Genomic DNA, 18697 nt, shown 5'->3' with positions numbered 1-18697 from the left:
AGAATGTCTTATTCACAACAGTGTAAATCTGCCACCATTTAGATCAAATGACTAGACCTTGCAATGTATAATTCGAGATATTAAGAAATTGTAATGGCACACAGTACAGACAAGATTAGGAGATTGAAGGTTAGGTAGTGTACTAGAAGGATTTTCTTCTATGTATTCTGATAGATTTGTTGAACTTGCATGTGACTACTAACAAATTATTTCCGATTCACAGGTTAATTGATTTTCTCTTCTATATGAACTATAAACATTGGATTATGGGGTTCCCCTATTTTAATTATGCTTTTTCCTTTGCTGGGGGTGTAGTTGGTAGATTTTGGTCCTCAGTTCTAAAATAAATATGGTGACAACAATGTATGTTTTTATTTTTTAATTTTTTTTTTTTTTTAATGATTATGAAACTGCACAGTATAGGAATACTTTACCCACGTTGCTTGATAATATGTGAATTTCCCAAATTACTTTTCCATGTAAGTGAAATTTTAAGCTTGAAAATAGTTGCTTTTAGAATTTTACATATATACAATTAATTGGATAACTGGCAAAGTAACTTGTTTCAGGCTGGATAATATCTGTTACCATACATGGAATACTACAGCAATATGATTGCATTGATGCACGTTTACATTTGCGGCTGTACTTTTCTGCTTCAGTTGAATCATTACCATCAGGAAGTCATGTGGCACCCCATTGCTTATTCATTCATCTTCTGAACACTTCTGTCTGCGCAAATAAAAATGCATGAACTTTGAGCACTTAAGAAAAATCTCTCTAAAATAAGATATAGCTTTCAGCTGATATCACCCAAACTCACTCACTTACTAGGTATTTGTATACTGTTTGTAGCAAATTCATTTTTCATGCTATGCAACATCTAATATGCAGTCATTGGTTAATAGAGGTAACATTTAAAACATAAATAAAGTGACTATACTTTTCAGGTGTTTATAATTGGTATATATTTTTACATTACTGTTTTGTGTTGCATAAATGTTTTACTAACTTGTAGAATTTGTTGCATAATCTGGTCATCCATTAAAAATGTGCCTGATCTGTGGTTTATTTTGATCTGTTTTAGATCTACTGTAATATCATACAGTGCCCTTTTTCTACTTTTCATTGAAAAAGAGGCTTTTGATTATTCCAGGATAATTAGTTTGCCACAAATCAACAATGTTCTTCGGGCAAAGAGGTTTTTTTTTTTCCTTTTTTTTCTTAAATACAGTAGGAAAAAAAAACACAACCATTTTTTTTTCCAAGAATATTTTCTTTAGTCCTGTCTGAAAAGGTATAGTCACTTTTACAAAAATATAGATCATTTCAAACTCTGTATGTTGCCTGACAATCAAAATACCGTATGTAATTGATCAATACATTTTGGCTGATATCTGCTGAATAAAGCTAATGTAATATATGATCTGAAATCAATTGAACACCAAGTAACCATTCATTTTTTATTTCTTCATGCGGCAATCAGTTTCCGGAGGAGACAGAAACGGACCTGTTGTCAGTCACCATTGACGACCGACTTCATTTTCCATCTGTTAGTGAAGGATCATGGTCAGTGTTCAGTACACCCAACACTCCGGTTGTCTTCTTACCAACCATTCCCTTCCAGCACGAAGATAGCAGGCGAGATGACAGCCTGTCATCGTCCAGTCATGACTCTGACAAAGAGGAGGATTATGACAGGGAGAGACCCTGCTATTACAGGAGAACACCGTAAGCATACCCCTCGTCTTTTTCAACCTATAAAACACTCCCACGTGGAATATGCACAACTGTATTACCTTTTGTCAGTGCCGCCTTCTCTGTGTACTGTACTGCTGGATTTGAAAAGCTTTTTTGAAATGCTGCAATGCAAATGAAAGGTTAATTCCCAGCCCTCAAAGTGTGTCACAAAATGATAAAACATTATACAAATTTGGCCCGTTTTAGCTCTATTTTCTCCTTCCTAGTTCCAGTAAAACATTTTAATAGTTTACTATCTTGTATTAGTTTTTAACATGTTTTCAGTCATGGACATATTTAAGTAGTGTTACAAACAATGCTGTTGTATAATTTGACAAAATGTACCATTTATTTTTGTAATATTTGTATTCTGTGTATTAATGCACCATTTTCCTCTTCTTTACACAAGAGTGGTGTAAGTAATGCATAACTGTTTACTCACAATACAGTTGTTATGTAAATTAGACAGGCTATTTCCTTATGTATTGTGAATCAAAAAGAAAGATAATCAGTGGTTAAATGCAATTATCTCTAGGCAAACTTCAGGCAAAAAATCCTTGGGATTTGCTGCTGTGAGCCAAGTTATCAGTGAGCGCTGGCCGGGAACACCTGCCAACAAAAGCATTTTGAGTGCAACTGTTGAGAGAAACATAGATTTTGAGATGGATATTCGGGTTGAGATTGACAGTGGGAGATGCGTGCTGTATCCAGCTACCCAGCCACCAGAACATGATGACATAAGCCTGCAAAGGTAATTGCTTCAGCTAAACAAGTTTTAATCTGACATTCTGTTTAATTTATTGTTGCTGACAAATTACAACAGCCCATTCTAGAGAAAACACAATCAAGCTAATTAAAACATTTGTAATACTTTTTGTAACATTTGAGGAGACTATTTTGCATTACAAATTCTCTGTTTTGAAAGGATACAGTTTTTCAACTGTGTGTTCGTATGGTTTTGTAAATGGATATAGAAATGAAAAACAGCTGGTGGAGCAGCATGTTGAAATAAAGTATTGTAAACAATCCTCATATAATATTGTTATTGTTGTGTATTGTTAGGAGGTAGTGCAAATCAATGTTTTGATAGAAACTGTGATGATATACTACTAACGTTTTACAGGAGTTATGACCGAAGTTCAAGGAGCTTGGATCAGGAGTCTCCACCGAAAAAGAAGAAACTTCAGCCAACTTATACATCAGCTACACATTTGCTGTCTGGAAAGAAAGTTCCATCTTCTCTACAGACCAAGTCAAGTGATTTTGAGACTACAGTGTTCTACATACCTGGAGTAGATGTAAAGGTAACCACCAAAATACTTGCTATGCAGTGTTTTAGTAAAAAGAAAGCTGTGTATAAGAATATAATATGAGTTATGGTGTTATCTAGTCTTGTTTTTAGGAAGTCTGTTTTAAGGCCAGCAATCAGACTGTAAGTGATCAGTGATTGATTTATCTGTATATGGAACAGGCCTTTATGAATTATTTGATCCCATTTAAGCACATTGTGCTGTTTTTAAGGAAAACCAACCAGCATTAATAGAATAGTTCTTCCAGTCAATAAAGTGGACGTACTTCTGCAAGCAGCTAACTATTGATTTTGAGAATTCCTAAACAGCCTGTTTTATTGTGCAGTTGGAGATTATACCATGCATCCCATTTCTTTAATATGAGAAACTTGCTGTTTAATAGTTGACATTTTAGCATTATATAGCTTTGTCATTTCCTAGATGACTAATTAAAAAACTAATATTGAGAATGGCGCAGGTAACATGTCTGTCCCATTAGAAGCTAATCAAAGTTAAGTTTAAGTTTTTCTACATTTCTTTGGCTCTCAGTCTAAGTAAATAATGTATAACCCTTCTTTATTTTCCATTGAACCACAGTTGCACTACCATTCTAAAACTATGAAGACAGAATCGCCAAATGCTTCCAGAGGATCCTCTTTGCCAAGAACCTTTTCCAAAGAGTCCAAACTGTATGGTATGAAAGATAGTGGGACTGCCCCTCCTCCCACTACAACCCAAAGCAAGACTAACACGCTTCTTCCTCCCCCACCCCCACCTATTCCATCAGGTACTGGTAGCACTCATTGATTATCCCTGCATACTCTCATAAACCCCAATCATTCTTGCTTTATTTTTGTTTTTTGTCCAGGTAATTGGTTGTTGCCAGTTGTCTTTACAAAATACTTCATGCATCTTTTTCTCACAGTAGAATTTATATTTAGATTCAATACACTTTTGGGAGTAGTTCAAAGGGAAATGACTGCATAGACACAAAGTATAAAATGAAGTGTATATATGATTTTTAAAACAAAAAAAAATTAAACTAGATCTAAAAAGGGTAAAATAATTTGTAACAATAATGTATATACTGGGGCTCCCGAGTGGTGCATCCTGTAAAAGCACTCCACCCGGAGTGCAGGATGCTCCCTATAGCTTGGAGATTGCCAGTTCGAATCCAGGCTATGCCACTGCCGACCATGGCCAGGAGTTCCCAGGGGGCAGCGCAAGCACTGCACAGACAGGGAGGGTTTAGGTCGGCTGGGGAATCCTTGGCTCACTGCACACAAGCAACCCCTGTGGCTGGCCGGGCACCTGCGGGCCTGTGTGCAATTCAGAACTGCGTGGTCCTCCGACGCTGTAGTTCTGTAATGGCTTCACGGTGGTCTTGCAGTGCGAAAAAAAGAAGATGGCTGACGGCACACGTTTCGAAGGATGCAAGTGCTTGTCTTCGTCTCTCTTGAGTTAGTGTGGGGGTTGCAGCAGTGAGCCGAGTTGAATAATTGGGAATTCCAAATTGGGAGAAAAATTTGAGGTAAAATAATTGGGGATTCCAAATTTTTAAAAAACATAATATATGTACAGTACTTAGTTTGTTGGCCCAAGTAAATAATGTACTCCTGCAGTTGTTAAAAGTAAAATTAATTTAGTACTCTATAGTCTTAAATTTAGTCACTTGGTAATCAGTGAATCTGCATTTGCTTAATCTCCTGTGGGATACATTTAAACATTCCTTTTACGATTTTTTTCCCCTTTTGGTAGAATGTCAATGTCTTGTGTAACTTTTTGTATAAATTCACCATGTCATAGCCAAAGGGAAAGGAAGCGGAAGTGTGAAAGCAGCTAAGTTGTATGCATGGGTGGCACTGCAGACTCTGCCAGAGGAGATGGTCATCAGTCCATGCCTTCTGGACTTTCTTGAGAAAGCCTTGGAAACCATACCAATAACTCCGATTGAGAGGAACTACACAAGTAAGTTGGGGCTAATGCAAAAGAAACACATTCCTGTGGATAAATACAGGACAAATGTCCCACCCAGTTTTTCATTTTGCATTGGTAGTAATATTTTGGGTGCCATTCCACTTGTTAGGCTTATTGCTTCATAATACTGTATATTTTTTGGTCACTGTCAAAGATTTGCAATCCTGGATTTTTTTTCAATTGCAGTACTACTAGTATCTGATATTAATGTGAATGTGATTATGTCCCTTTGTTAAACTGTATATCGCATGGGTAGAAACATGTACATCCTGGATAGAGAGAAAATATGTGTCACTGTTTCCTCCAAAAATAACTTCTTTAATCATCTGTAATGACAGCTATCAGCTCTCAGGATGAAGATATGGGTCAGTTTGACTCTGTGGATCAGCTGGAGGAGTCCACCACATCCCTGGTCTCGTCCTCAACATTTGCTTACTCCTCATTTCCTGTCGATGTGGTGGTTTATGTGAGGGTGCAGGTATGGATTAAAGGGTTTTGATTCTTCTTGTTTTGCAAACTAACAATTGAAAATAAAGTGAATTAGGTCTAGACAAGTATACAGTTGGTTCCAAACATATTAGGGTATTTAACAATTGGTAATAAAACTGTTAATCTTGTAACAATAGAATGAAACTAAGGATACAGTTTGAAACATAATTTGCAGCATTACCATTTTTTTTTACTGCCGTTTTATTTATGCCAACTTTGAAGCAGCATTTTATCACGTTATTCATTGCACATATATGTCATTCTTCAGAATTTTAATTTTGTTATTCACATTAAAATATTGTTTGATCAATAACTTTGTTAGGTTTTATTTCTCTTAGCCATCTCAGATCAAATTTAGCTGCCTGCCCATGTCGAGAGTGGAGTGCATGTTGAAGCTGCCTTCCTTGGACCTGGTGTTCTCCTCAAACCGAGGAGAGCTGGAGACTCCGGCCACTACTCACACAGCAGATGGGGGCCCCCCTGCCGGCCCCACCACACCCCTCGTTCAGAACGTGCTAAAGACTGCAGCCAATAAAGGTACAACATTATTGACAAGTCACAGAACCCTTGTATAGTAATAGCCAACGAATACCTAAAGCATGGATCAGTGTTGATTGTTAGATACTGAAATATTACTGTAGAAGAATTACACAAAAGAGACAGGGGTACTGGCAATAACAATAAATATTGTTTGATTGATGTCAATGTATTTTGGGCAGGGTGGGTCAAATGAGGACACTGGGTTGCAAAATGCAACCTTCAATTTTAATATGGCCAGTAGATTTTGCTGTAAACACGCCACATTGGCGACCTAAGCATTTACTTACTGTACATACAACAGAATTGTGGCTCTATGACAAAAGGCTTTCTGCTTCAAAAGTGGCAGAATCTGCACCTCCCCTGTTGATCTCACAGATAAATTTACTCATTGCCATGTAATATGTGAAAATTCCCATTTCTGAAACAATAGTGTGAATATACATATTTTGTTAATCATTTAAAAAAAAACAGTTAATGATTGAACAGACTGCATAGAGCTGCACGATTTCTTTAAAATGTCTTCAACCAAAAAGAAACCAGCTGCATCAAAGATCGGAAATAGTTCTGCTAAAGATTGCTCTGTCCGGTACAAGAAGAGGACATTTTTCGTGTCTGTTGTTATTTTTACCTTTTATTTATGTTTTTTATTTTCTTTTGATAATTCACTGATTGGTGAAAATAGAATGTCTTTAAAAGGTGGACATCAAAAATTAAAGACTCTACAATTTGCCATTTACTGTTCATAAATATTATGTTTAATCATGGAATCTTGAAATAGCTCCTTGATCCATGGCAATACGCTCTGGGCAGCAGTATGATTGATCAGCATGAGAAATTAAAAAAATATATATATTTACATTTCAAGTAAAGTGATCTGAAGTTAAAATCTGCTATAAATTACATCGATTTTTGTTTTTTAGAATTATATTTTGTGTTGCTTACCTGGCATATGTGGAGTTAAAACGGAAGTAAATATGACAGTAAATGTTCACTTCCCAAGAATTTGTATATAGTTATCTTCCCTGGCATTTGATTATTATAGTTCTATTTCCTGGCATTTTATGTATGCCTATTTATACTGATGCACAATGAAAACGCAACAGTCTAGGTTTTACATCAATAGCTCATTGGGCACATACATAATGTTATTTACATTTGAAATAGTAAGCAGATAGGTTTGTTGATTGTTTGAGTAGTATTGTTCATATATCTTGTGTGTGTGTGTATTTTTTTTAGAAGAGCGAGAATACATGCATGTCTGTCTCCAGTTATATGACTGAACGGGGTGAACTCATTGGTTGCTGACTTTGAGACTTGTGAGTTGGTATGACACACTGCCCGATGCAATGGAATTGCATTGCAAAATATGAAACATGTTTAAACTTTGCGATCGGCCGATCCTGTAAAATCGCATCGCAAAGCATAACACACTGCCCGATGCGACTGAAAAGTCACATCGCTATCGATCGCATCAGGCTGAACCGACTGGGAAGTCCAGGGCTTAACCGACTGGGAAGTCTCAAAACAAGTGGGCCTTTATTAAAATACAGTACAAGTTGTTGTTATATAATACATGATGTTGCTGCTGGTCATGGTGACTTGCCCTGATACTAACGCTGTTCCTTGGCAGGAGATGTTCATGAATTACCTTGTTTGTCTTTTGCAGGTCCCTCACCAGGACTTGGAAGTCCTCTTGGCAGAACCAGGCACAGCAGCAGCCAGTCAGACCTGGCCAGTTCCAACGCTAGTTCATCAGGACTGAGTTTCACAGCTTGTATGTCGGACTTCTCACTGTATGTGTTCCATCCCTACGGAGCCGGGAAACAAACATCAGCTGGCCATCCTGGTTCAGGCCCACTAGGTAAGAAAAAAGTTTTAACTCTTTGAGTGAAAAAAGAAATCAGCCATATTTTCATCATAATAAAAAAAGTTCAGTTTGCAAGTACGAAATGTAACAAATTTACTGAATGAGTATTTGCCTCCTAAAGACCTGAAACCAGAAAAAAATATATCAAACCTGCTCGCAGAGCCTGTGACGTAGTCATGGCCCAGCCCGAGGGCATAAAATGACAGTGCTCACAGACCTCGCCGCCATTTTTCCTTTCAAGACTGACCTGACAGGAGGAGCCCATCAGAGAAGTACTTATTGCTTATGAATGTATACTTTTCGCTAATGATTGTGTTTTACATAAGTTATACTCTCTGCAGTTCAAGCACAGTCCCCCTCCATTTCAGGGCGTGACTGTAACATCAGTCACGGACCCAAAGGATGCCGTGCTGGTGTCTCAGGAGGTAGCAGTTCTACTGCAAAAACGGACTATTTGCATGATGGACCCCCTACAGTTGCAGGAAGGGCTCTACTCCAGGTACTTCCTAGTGCCCAAGCAGGATGATGGCCTCAGACCGATCCTCAGACAGGTCAACCTGTGTCAGAGATGAAGGAGGTTCAAAATGTTGACAGTGCAACAGCTGTTGCAGTCAATCAGGCCATACAACAGGTTCACTACGGTGGACCTCTATTTCCACATCCCCATAAAAAAAAAAGCACATGAAGTACCTGCAGTTCGCCTTTCAGCGAACTGCAGGCTGTAGGTTGTTGGCCTCTCTTCAGCTCCCAGTGCCTTTTTGAAGTGCATGGAAGCTATCTTGGCCCCATTGAGACTCAAAGGTCAGAGTACTCAATTATTTGGACGACTGACTCATTTGTGCCCAGTCTCCAGCACAGGCAGGCGTCCACACGGAACTTGTCACCGGCCACCGGCCACATTCAACAGTTGGGCCTTATGGTGAATCATGTGGGCAGCAGTGTGGAGTAGTGGTTAGGGCTCTGGACTCTTGACCGGAGGGTCATGGGTTCGTGGGGACACTGCTGCTGTACCCTTGTGTTGGAAAACATGGAACAAGTATTGAATAGCAGTTTGCTACGCATGAGGAATGACGGCTGTATTCATGTTATTTTTCTGAAAAGTGATTTAACATTGGATAGAAAAAACTGTTAGTTCCAAAAATGCAAGCACTGCTGTAATAGATGAAGACTGGCTATATACTCTGGGTATATAGATACTTGCACTGCATTGACTCCGAGCAAGCAAGAAATAATAGCAGCATCATTGAGCAATGGCTGGCCAGCAGCACACGGCTGTACAAACAAGTCCTTTGATCTCCAGCCCTGACATGAAAGAAGTTTGCCCTTCGGGGAGTCCACTGGGGTATAAAACTAGTTAAACAGGTTTTTGCTTAGAAAATACAGCTGGTTTATGAGGGGGTCATAAAGCTAGTTTTCAAGGGGACCAGAAGGAGCCAGGCTCTAAGACTTCAGAGAGATCCAAAGAGATAATGCCACTGGAATCAAAGGGTCTCAAGAAGATGACAAAAACCAGATGTATGGACCTTTGTGGCACCAGGGGTCTGAAGAATGCACTGTTCAGAGGTCTTCACACTAGATCACACACACACACACACACACACACACATACACACACACACTCACACTAAATGAAATATATGGTAACAGGATAATGACCTTTTCTATTGGTTAAGTGTCAGAGAAAGAGGAGGAGAGAGACACCTATGCAGAAGGGTATTTAATGTCATGCAACAATTGTAAGAACGAGTATTCTGTTTGTCCTGTACCTGGGACCAGACTCCCTGCATATTTCAATAAACCTAACAACTGAGTGAAGAAAAGGACTCTGTGCAGTTTCTTGAATCTACTTACTCACCATCCTTTTTTTAAGTTACATCACCTTGAGCAAGGTACTTTACCTAGATTGCTCCAGTAAAAACCCAACTGTATAAATGGATAATTGTATGTAAAAATAATGTGATATCTTGTAACAATTGTAGTTGTAAGTCGCCCTGGGCAAGGGCGTCTGCTAAGAAATAAATAATAATAATAATGTGGAGGGCCAGCTCACGCTCAGACAGCCTCCTATCTAGGAGTGTGCTTGGACTCCAGGTCCATGCTGTCCACTCTGTCAGACGGCAGTACAGAGTATAACCGTCTGTTTAGAGCTATTTTAGTGAAGTTCAAGAGACTTCTGGGATTGATGGCAGCAGCTTCTCAGACTCTACTTTTGGGTCTCCTGCGATGCGGCCTTTGCAGGCCTGGTTCAACAGCAGGGTTTTTTGAGCTCGCTTTGAACCGCACAAGATTATTTACAGTGTCTCGCCACTGTCTAAAGGCACACTCTTGGCGGAAACAGCCTGCTCATCTATGCCTCGGCGTAGCGCTAGGCTGTGTTGCCAGAAGGGAGGTCGCCATCATGGAAGCATCCAGCCTGGGCTGGGGCACCGTGTGAAATGGCAGGGGGGTGCAGGGGTGTGGAACCCCTTGGCAGGGTCTCTACATAAATATTTTGGTGCTGCAGGCAGTTTACTTAGCCTTGCAGCATTTTTTGCAGAAGGTTCAAGGGAGACATGTGCTTGTCCGTACAGACAACACAACAGTGGTGGCCTCAAGTCACCCAGTCTCCATCGCATGGCCGGCAAGCTTTTGCTCTGGGCACACGAGAACCTCTTCTCACTGCGGGCAGTACATATTTTAGTTGTGTAAAGGAAAAAAGTACAGTGCATACAGTAGGCTACACAAAAATACTTTTCGGCATATTTCGGTTGTCAATGCACTACATCATTAATTATGGATAAGAAAAGATTTCAGTTTAATCTTTTTCTTTTTTTTGGTTTCTTTTTTGTGCTTTATTTTAAAGTAACTAAAAGCCTGGAAATGTTTAAACAGGAAGTTTCACATACAAATAGCTAGTTGAATCTACGCCAGTGAGAGGCATGTGTAAAATAACAGGCACAAACAAAAGTCGTAAATCAGGAAAAAATGATAATACAGCCAGGGTAAGCGCGAAACTTCGATATTATAATGAGATTCATACATTTGCATATGAAAAGTAGTTTGAGACGAACAGTCGTAACTAAACTATCTCAGTAGGGATGAAACTGAGTTACAGGAGTGAAAATGACTTTTGTACATTGTGGGTAGGTCTACGAAGTCACAAAAACCTACAAAAAGTCAAGATACAAATGAAAAATCAATGATACATAGAGCCCTAAATGTACTGTATTAACCCTTAGCGGTCCATTTATTCAGCGCGTCAGGGCCAATTTATTTTCACTAGTGCAGTTTATTTTAGACGCGCTGTTTAAAAATATTTTTTTTCACAGCAAAACAGGTTTAAAAGGCACTGCATATCAACAGGACACTCAGTACTGCATCTCCAGCCCCGCCCCATCCCTTGTTCGCTGTATTTTTCACATACCTCTACATAGTAGTGCATACCGATAAATCATCTCCTGATCACTCGTTTTATCACCAAACTCCTCAATAATGCGATCCAAGTCATTATTTTATTACTATAACATCTAAAAAAAGCTCTGCAAATGTCTGTGATATTCTTTGAGCGCTGGATGCAGAAGCAGCTATCTTGTTTGTTTTTAAATTTTCGGCTTCTCTTGGCTCCTATCGGTCTGACTTGGCCATTGAATGGTTTTCTCGGCTTTTTCCGGAGAAAAAAAGACTAGAGACCTGTTTTTTTACGTCTTTCATGATGTCGGACAGTGTCCGACATTGGACCGGAAAGGGAAAATTGCAATGTCGGACCCGGGTTAAAACACTGCTGTTTAATTCACCGTTAGTTTTCTTTCTTTATTTCTCTCACTCATAATATGCTGTCATAGGCAAACATGAAACCCGGTTTATATCATGACCTGCTTTTATATCACGAATTCTGCCTGCACGGCAATCATGATATAAACCGGGTTCATCTGTACCAGACAAATTGGTTCCAAAAGGGAAATATCATTACTCTCTGTTGCAATAAGTTCTCTGTCTTGTGCAGGTGCTGTGGATGAAGAGACCTCTTCTGTCACGGGTCGTAAAGACTCCCTGAGCATCAACCTGGAGTTTGTGAAAGTGAGCCTGTCCAGGATGAGGCGCTCCGGAGGGGCTGTCTTTATTGAGAGCATTGTGCCAGGGAAAGGGGGCAAGTTTGAGACCACTTTAATTAACATCTCAGGTTTGTATTTCCTCATTTTCACATACATTATTCTTGTTTGCTGTAAAATGCAAATCACCAAAGTGTTACATTGTTTAAATTTGCTATAAACTATAAGAGATGATTTGTAGCATAGACATACCATAGAGATAACTGAGTTTCTGTAATAGGCAATCTTGATGAAATCGAATGTTTTCATAAATGAGTTTGATAGCTTTAAAAGCTACGCTTGTGTATCTCTATACAATATTCATTAAAATGTGTTCTATATTTTTGCAGCTGTATGTGACATAGGTTCAGCTTCCTTTAAATATGATATGAGGAGGCTAAGTGAGATCCTGGCATTTCCACGAGCTTGGTACAGGAGGAGCATTGCGAGACGTCTCTTTTTAGGTGATCAGACAATAAATTTGGCAGGTGAGCAACTATTCTGATTAAGTGCTTCAGGGAGTGCGGTTTCCACTGGCCTGCCTTTGAGAGGAAGAGCACAAACATATATCTCTGTATCCACATAAAGCACAAGATATAGTTTGGTGTTAATAAAACTTGTTATTTTGGAGATCTGTTGGGACTTTTCAAGTTTTTTAGGATGTTGAAGTCAACAAATTAATTTGGAATTTACAAATAAAGTGGGAAGCCTCAATGATAGTTATATTTGGTTAATCTAAAATTATCCAGCCAACTGTAAGAAGCTTTAAGGTTTCATATTGTTCATATGCTTTCATTTTGTCTCAAAAGTGGCTTTTTACTTATTTTTTCTAAATGATGCTTTTCAGTGAGACCTTTCTCCACTGTACATTCTGCGCTGCGAGTGCTCCATTATCATTTGGAGAAATTTGAACTGCATCGAATCTCAAATCGAATCTCATCTCATCTCATCTTCAGAGCGTGGAGGTCTTTGCATAACATCATTTTTTAAAAATATTTTTGTCTCCAGCTTCAGGGCCTGCAACACCAGACTCTGTTGAAGGGGTCAATCAGCACCTTTCTCCTGAGTCAACCCGTAAAGCATACTGTAAGACATGGGACCAGACCTCCCAGTCAGCCTCTTATCAGCACAGGCCACAGTCGCCTAATGTGTTCAGCGAGCATGCCCAAAACAACTGCATGTCTCCAGGGGGGATTTCCCACAGCCTCAAGTCTCCTGCTGTGTCCCGCTCCAGGAGTATCTCGGACTCCTCTGCACCAAGAGGTAAACTATAAGATCATATAAAAGGTCTTCTTGGTATTATTATTATTATTATTATTATTATTATTATTATTATTATTATTATTATTATTATTATTATTATAGGGATACAGGCAAACAAAGTTAACATTTTTAACATAGTCCTCCGTGGCACATAAAATGCCAATACAAATCACTGACATTTGTATTTACATTGTCAAACCATACTTTTAACTGGTAGTTTGTTCAAAACAAAATTCTAGTTTTAATAGCCTGTGAAATAAGAAGCCTAATGATCCTTACCTAAATAATGCCATATAATTTGCCATAAAAGTACTTCTTTTGAATTAAAATAAATTAGTACTGATTTTAATATAGAATAGCACTGTAACATGTTGCAGTTGTGTAGAAGGTTTCATTACTTTTTAAACTGTACCCCTTCTGCTTGGAGTCCTTTTTACAATTTTCACTCTGCTGAATAGTACCACAGTTGCAACAAAAGGTTGAATAATCTGATTTAACAAATACATTTTCCCCATTTTATTTAATATGTAATTTATGTCACAACAGTTTGGGACTGACAAACTGATGGTTTAGTACAGAATACCAAACAGTAATTACAAGTATTTGTTTACACAGAATCAAAAGACTTTTCAGAAAACACATGTAATCGCTTTCTATTTGGCAAAGTTATTAAAAATAATCCAAAATAGTCTGCAATTTAAATGTTTATCACAATACCATTTACTTCCCATCTCAGCATAATTGTGTGTGCCATTTTATATGTTAACAAAATCAAAACATTAACCTCAAGTTAAACTTTGCATTAAAGCCAACATAAAAATTATTTTGTATTTATTCCTTAATTTTTTTTTTTGCAAGTAAGAAATGTATCAATTTTTTACTCGAAAAATGATATAATAATCTGGATGTACGGTACTCTACCAGACACCGAAAACAAATTCAACCAGCCGTTATTGGTGTTACTAAAATGCAGCCACGCCTACTAAATAAAACACAAAAAATGTCAAAGTATGAGTATTGTGATAATTATTTGTTTACTGGAGCATCTGTACTGCTATAAAATGCAGAAAGGCTGTGCTTCACTGATTTAGTATTTAATTATACAAGGAGTTGAAAATGCAAGGTCCATGAGCAGCACAGAGCGCTCTCCATAGGCTGAATGCCTGCTTCACCCACCCTAATATCAGAGTGGAAATCTGCTTAATCAAAATTGTGCGTGCGCGCAGGTGGGTGATAATTTTGAAACTATAGTCAGACTGTAACTTTTGAGCTGCAAAACAAAAATGAAATAATTATGCACAGTGGTTTAGAGATAATACTATATTACTGTTTAAAAAAAAAAAAGAAATGAAGAAAAAAAAATTCAAGATCATTATTTTCTTCTACTTTCATTTTTATTTTTGCATTTCTGAGTCATCCTGTGTATCCCCTATTGCCCTTAGATATACCCCCAGGGATACACTTACCCCCGGTTGAAAACGCTTGGTGTAGATAATAATAATACAAAATAAAGCAATACAGTATTAATAATTACTGTATATGAATCATTTCTTTAGATGGAGCTTTGACAGTATATGCACAGTGTGTGAATTCAGTTGTTCTCAATATGGGTGAATATGTGCATCTGCAGGTTATTTAACTGTTTCTGTAATGTTTGACAGATTCCATCGATAAAACGTCCACACCATCATTTAACAAGGCCAATAAAATTGCCAGCCAGCAGGGCTCGCCCTGGGAGACGCTGGTCGTGTTTGCTATTAACCTGAAGCAGCTAAATGTACAAATGAACATGAGCAACATAATGGGGAACAACACGTAAGTCACATTCCAGGTTATTATTCAAACGGTGGCTGTATTTGGATCCTCCATTACACATTAGGAGTCAGAATGTAGCAGAATGTAGCAGTCCATTAGGAATATTATAATCTGGTAACCTTTGCTTTTTAAGGTACTTTTACACAAGTTTCTTTTTTTTTTTTTTTTTTTTCATTTAGTTGGACTACTAGTGGTTTGAAAAGCCAGGGCCGGCTCTCAGTGGGCAGCAATAGAGACCGGGAGATCAGCATGTCAGTTGGCTTGGGAAGGTCAAAGCTGGACTCCAAAGGAGGTGTTGTGGGGGGCAATATTGATGTTAATACTCTGGAGATGGTTGGTAAGTTGCATTCAGATTAAGGACTATAGCCTGCTGGAAATTGTATTCCTAAATGAGGATCTGTTCAATTGTTTTTGTTTTTTTAAGTTTCATATTAGAAGTGTATAGAAGCCCTTGATGTAGATCACCTCATCATGCTCTTGTGTTTCCTTTCAGCGCATATCTCTGAACATCCAAACCAGCAGCCCAGCCATAAAATCAAAATCACCCTCGGCTCCACTGAGGCTCGCGTTGACTATATGGGCTCTAGTATCCTGATGGGGATTTTCAGCAATGCGGATCTCCAGCTGCAAGATGAATGGAAAGTCAATCTGTGTAACACCCTGGAAACAAGCTTGTCAGAGAAAAGGTATACACCAAGTGTGAATGAATATTTCCTTTAAAGTTGTTTTTTTTAAAGTTAAACTATAATGACTTTTTTTTTTTTGTGAATTATCGATTTTAACTGTATTAATATATGTTTCAAATCTAGTATGATAGGAAATGATTGTAATAGTGTTCCCATATGTAATAAAAAAATAGACTTAAACATTCAAATTATGAAACTGTTATAAGTGAATTTAAGTACATAAGAGAACATGGATTTCTTTTGGCCAAAGTCTCATTTGGTTAACATTCTTATTTCAGTGAAGTCTTTGTCCACGGGGATCTACAGTGGGACCTCTTCCAGGTTATAATATCTAGATCTACCACTCCAGACCTGATTAAGATTGGTATGAAACTTCAAGAGTTCTTCACCCAGCAGTTTGATACTAGCAAGCGGGCTTTGTCAACCTGGGGTCCTGTCCCATATATACCTCCCAAAGCACCAGTCATTAATGTCGGAAAAGGTTCAAATGAACAGTGTAAGTATTGCAGATCATGAGACTTCTGTTCCTCCAGTTGATAAACACTAAATATTTGGATCCTGTTACTTGGAACGCATTTTGCTGTACTTAACAGACGAAGCCCTGCTTAGCAGCAACAGACTAAACTTTTGTTGCTTGTGTTTTTTAATCTCATTATTATTATTATTATTTTTTTAATAAATTATGATAAACTGCATGAAAATTAATATTTTGTTCCTAGTCATGGATGCAGCTCATCACCGCCACTGGCCAGGGGTTTTGAAGGTGATCGCTGGGTGCCACATATCCCTGTTTCAGATGCCTATGCCAGAAGATGCTGTTCAGTTGGGTGGATCTATGAGTCTCCATGGGAACCACATGACACTAGCCTGTTTCCATGGGCCTAATTTCAGGTCCAAGTCCTGGGCTCTCTTTCACTTGGAAGAACCCAACATTGCATTTTGGACTGAGGCTCAGAAGATATGGGAAGACGGTAATTATTGTTTAACCTTTTATTACAGAAACAGTTAACGTTTTGATTATTTGGATATCTTGTTAAATTGGTTTAACCTTTAAGTCCTAAATGGTAGGCACATTCACTAGACAAAATCTTTATTCAGTTAATTGATATATTACTAGATATATTATATCATAAGATATTCAGGGAAATTAAACTTCATTCATATGGTCTGTATTTTTATGCAGAACCTGCTTGTATTATAGGTATCTTTCAGTCCTAATTTGGTGTGTGTTTTTACTGCAGGTTCTAGTGATGATTCAACATACATCGTGCAGACACTAGACTTTAATTTGGGTCACAATACTATGGTCACTAAACCTTGTGGAGCCTTGGAAAGTCCTATGGCTACCATCACCAAAATAACTAGACAGCGTCATGAAAACCCACCACATGGAGTAGCAAGTGTCACAGAGTGGTTTAACTATGTGACTGCCATGAGAAATGAAGGTAAGACATTAAGATACTGTTTTTTTTTTCTTTTTTCTTTTTATTAATACATGGTTATTTAATTTATTAGTTGGCTGTCAATGTTTCAAAATATGTGCTATACCTCTATGCAGTTAATTTGCAATTTGTTGGATAACAAAGGAACCAACAGTCAGTGACCTGTAATGGTTATTTTGTGTCTTTGTACTTTATCTCTTGTTTCAGTCTTTCAGTTCTACTATTCTGAAGTCCCGAAGGTTGTTGCCACAGAGCCCTGTATTTTAAAAGTGCAGGAGACTTAATTTTTCAGTACATGTTTATATTTTGGTGACTTAATAATGTCCAACGCTGGATGACCAGCAAGACCAGATGTTTCAAAACAGTCCTACATATCTGATACTGCATACTTCACTGTAATTCATTTTATTACATTTAGAGCTAAACCTCCTTCGAAATGTTGATGCGAACAACACAGAGAGTGAGGCAGCAGCCAAAAGCTCCAGCCTGCTGAGTGGATTCCGAGGAGGGTTGAGCTACAACCATGAGACTGAGACTATCTTCGCTCTGCCAAGAATGCAACTGGACTTCAAATCAATTCATGTACAGGAGCCAGAGGAGCCTTCATTACAGGGTAAGATATTTATTAATTTCCCACATTTAAAAAGGTTTTTAGATTCAACCCACATCCAATGTTACTAGTTACAGCAAAAATGAAGTAACAGAGGTTCCAATTAAGCATGCAGCTATGGCCAACAGTTTTGCATCACCCTATAAAATTAACGAATTTTGCTTCATAAAGTCGAATGAAACCTGCTGAATAATGTTACGTTAACATGTTGAATTACATACCACTTTGTAGTTTTCCATGTGCTTAAAGAAAAACTCACAAGAAAAATGTGACATTTTGAAATCTAATATGAAATACTGTACTACTATTATGGCTTTTGGTAGACTTTTGCAATATCATTTTGTAGTTTATTCGATTACATGATGTTAAATAAAATATCTGTTCATATATTTTTTTTATTTTTTTTTTGTTTTTTTTTTATAATTATGTCTCTATCCTAAAATTCTAGGTGATGCAAAACCTTTGGCCATAGCTGTAAATTTATAATAATAATACTAATAATACTACTACTAATAATAATAATAAATAATAATAATAATAATACTAATAATAATAATATATGTAAATACTGGTCTGACAGACAGGGTTCGTACGGGTGCTTGAAAACCTAGAAAGAATTGGAAAACTGCTTTAATAAAATCCAGTCCTGGAACACCCTGGAAAATTGGCATTTTATTTATAGGGTCATGGAAAGTCATGGACTTTTTTAAAAAATGTGGTACTTTTTTTTAATTTACTTGTTGCATTCCACATTTAAGCCCCGGCCTCCCACAATATATCGGATATGACCAAACTCGATTTGGCTCGCTGTTCGTGCTTTTTGATTGGCTCGCCGTGTTGTCAGTCAAGTAACCAAAACTGATTGCTTAAAGTCTGAAATAATATGGGCATTAAACCTAATTAACCCCGCCC

At 37.8% G+C, this 18697-nt stretch overlaps 1 protein-coding gene across 8 annotated transcripts in view; it reads left to right on the top strand.

Annotated features, from left to right (window-relative positions):
• LOC117420586 (bridge-like lipid transfer protein family member 1) overlaps positions 1–18697 on the top strand; it is a 147492-nt gene that overhangs the window by 119185 nt on the left and 9610 nt on the right. For all 8 annotated transcript variants that reach the window (XM_059032356.1, XM_059032355.1, XM_059032362.1 and 5 more), the window contains 18 exons: positions 1487–1731; positions 2276–2491; positions 2864–3044; positions 3627–3816; positions 4836–4997; positions 5345–5484; positions 5834–6032; positions 7702–7896; positions 11885–12061; positions 12320–12457; positions 12978–13232; positions 14894–15047; positions 15227–15384; positions 15541–15733; positions 16012–16229; positions 16453–16704; positions 16975–17178; positions 17594–17788. In XM_059032356.1, the coding sequence (XP_058888339.1) occupies positions 1487–1731; positions 2276–2491; positions 2864–3044; positions 3627–3816; positions 4836–4997; positions 5345–5484; positions 5834–6032; positions 7702–7896; positions 11885–12061; positions 12320–12457; positions 12978–13232; positions 14894–15047; positions 15227–15384; positions 15541–15733; positions 16012–16229; positions 16453–16704; positions 16975–17178; positions 17594–17788 (3472 nt within the window). The remainder of the gene's footprint in view (positions 1–1486; positions 1732–2275; positions 2492–2863; positions 3045–3626; positions 3817–4835; positions 4998–5344; positions 5485–5833; positions 6033–7701; positions 7897–11884; positions 12062–12319; positions 12458–12977; positions 13233–14893; positions 15048–15226; positions 15385–15540; positions 15734–16011; positions 16230–16452; positions 16705–16974; positions 17179–17593; positions 17789–18697) is intronic.

Source organism: Acipenser ruthenus, chromosome 1 (genome assembly GCF_902713425.1).
Source record: "Acipenser ruthenus chromosome 1, fAciRut3.2 maternal haplotype, whole genome shotgun sequence".
NCBI classification, from domain to species: Eukaryota; Metazoa; Chordata; class Actinopteri; order Acipenseriformes; family Acipenseridae; genus Acipenser; species Acipenser ruthenus.
This window is presented reverse-complemented; position numbering and strand designations above follow the sequence as displayed.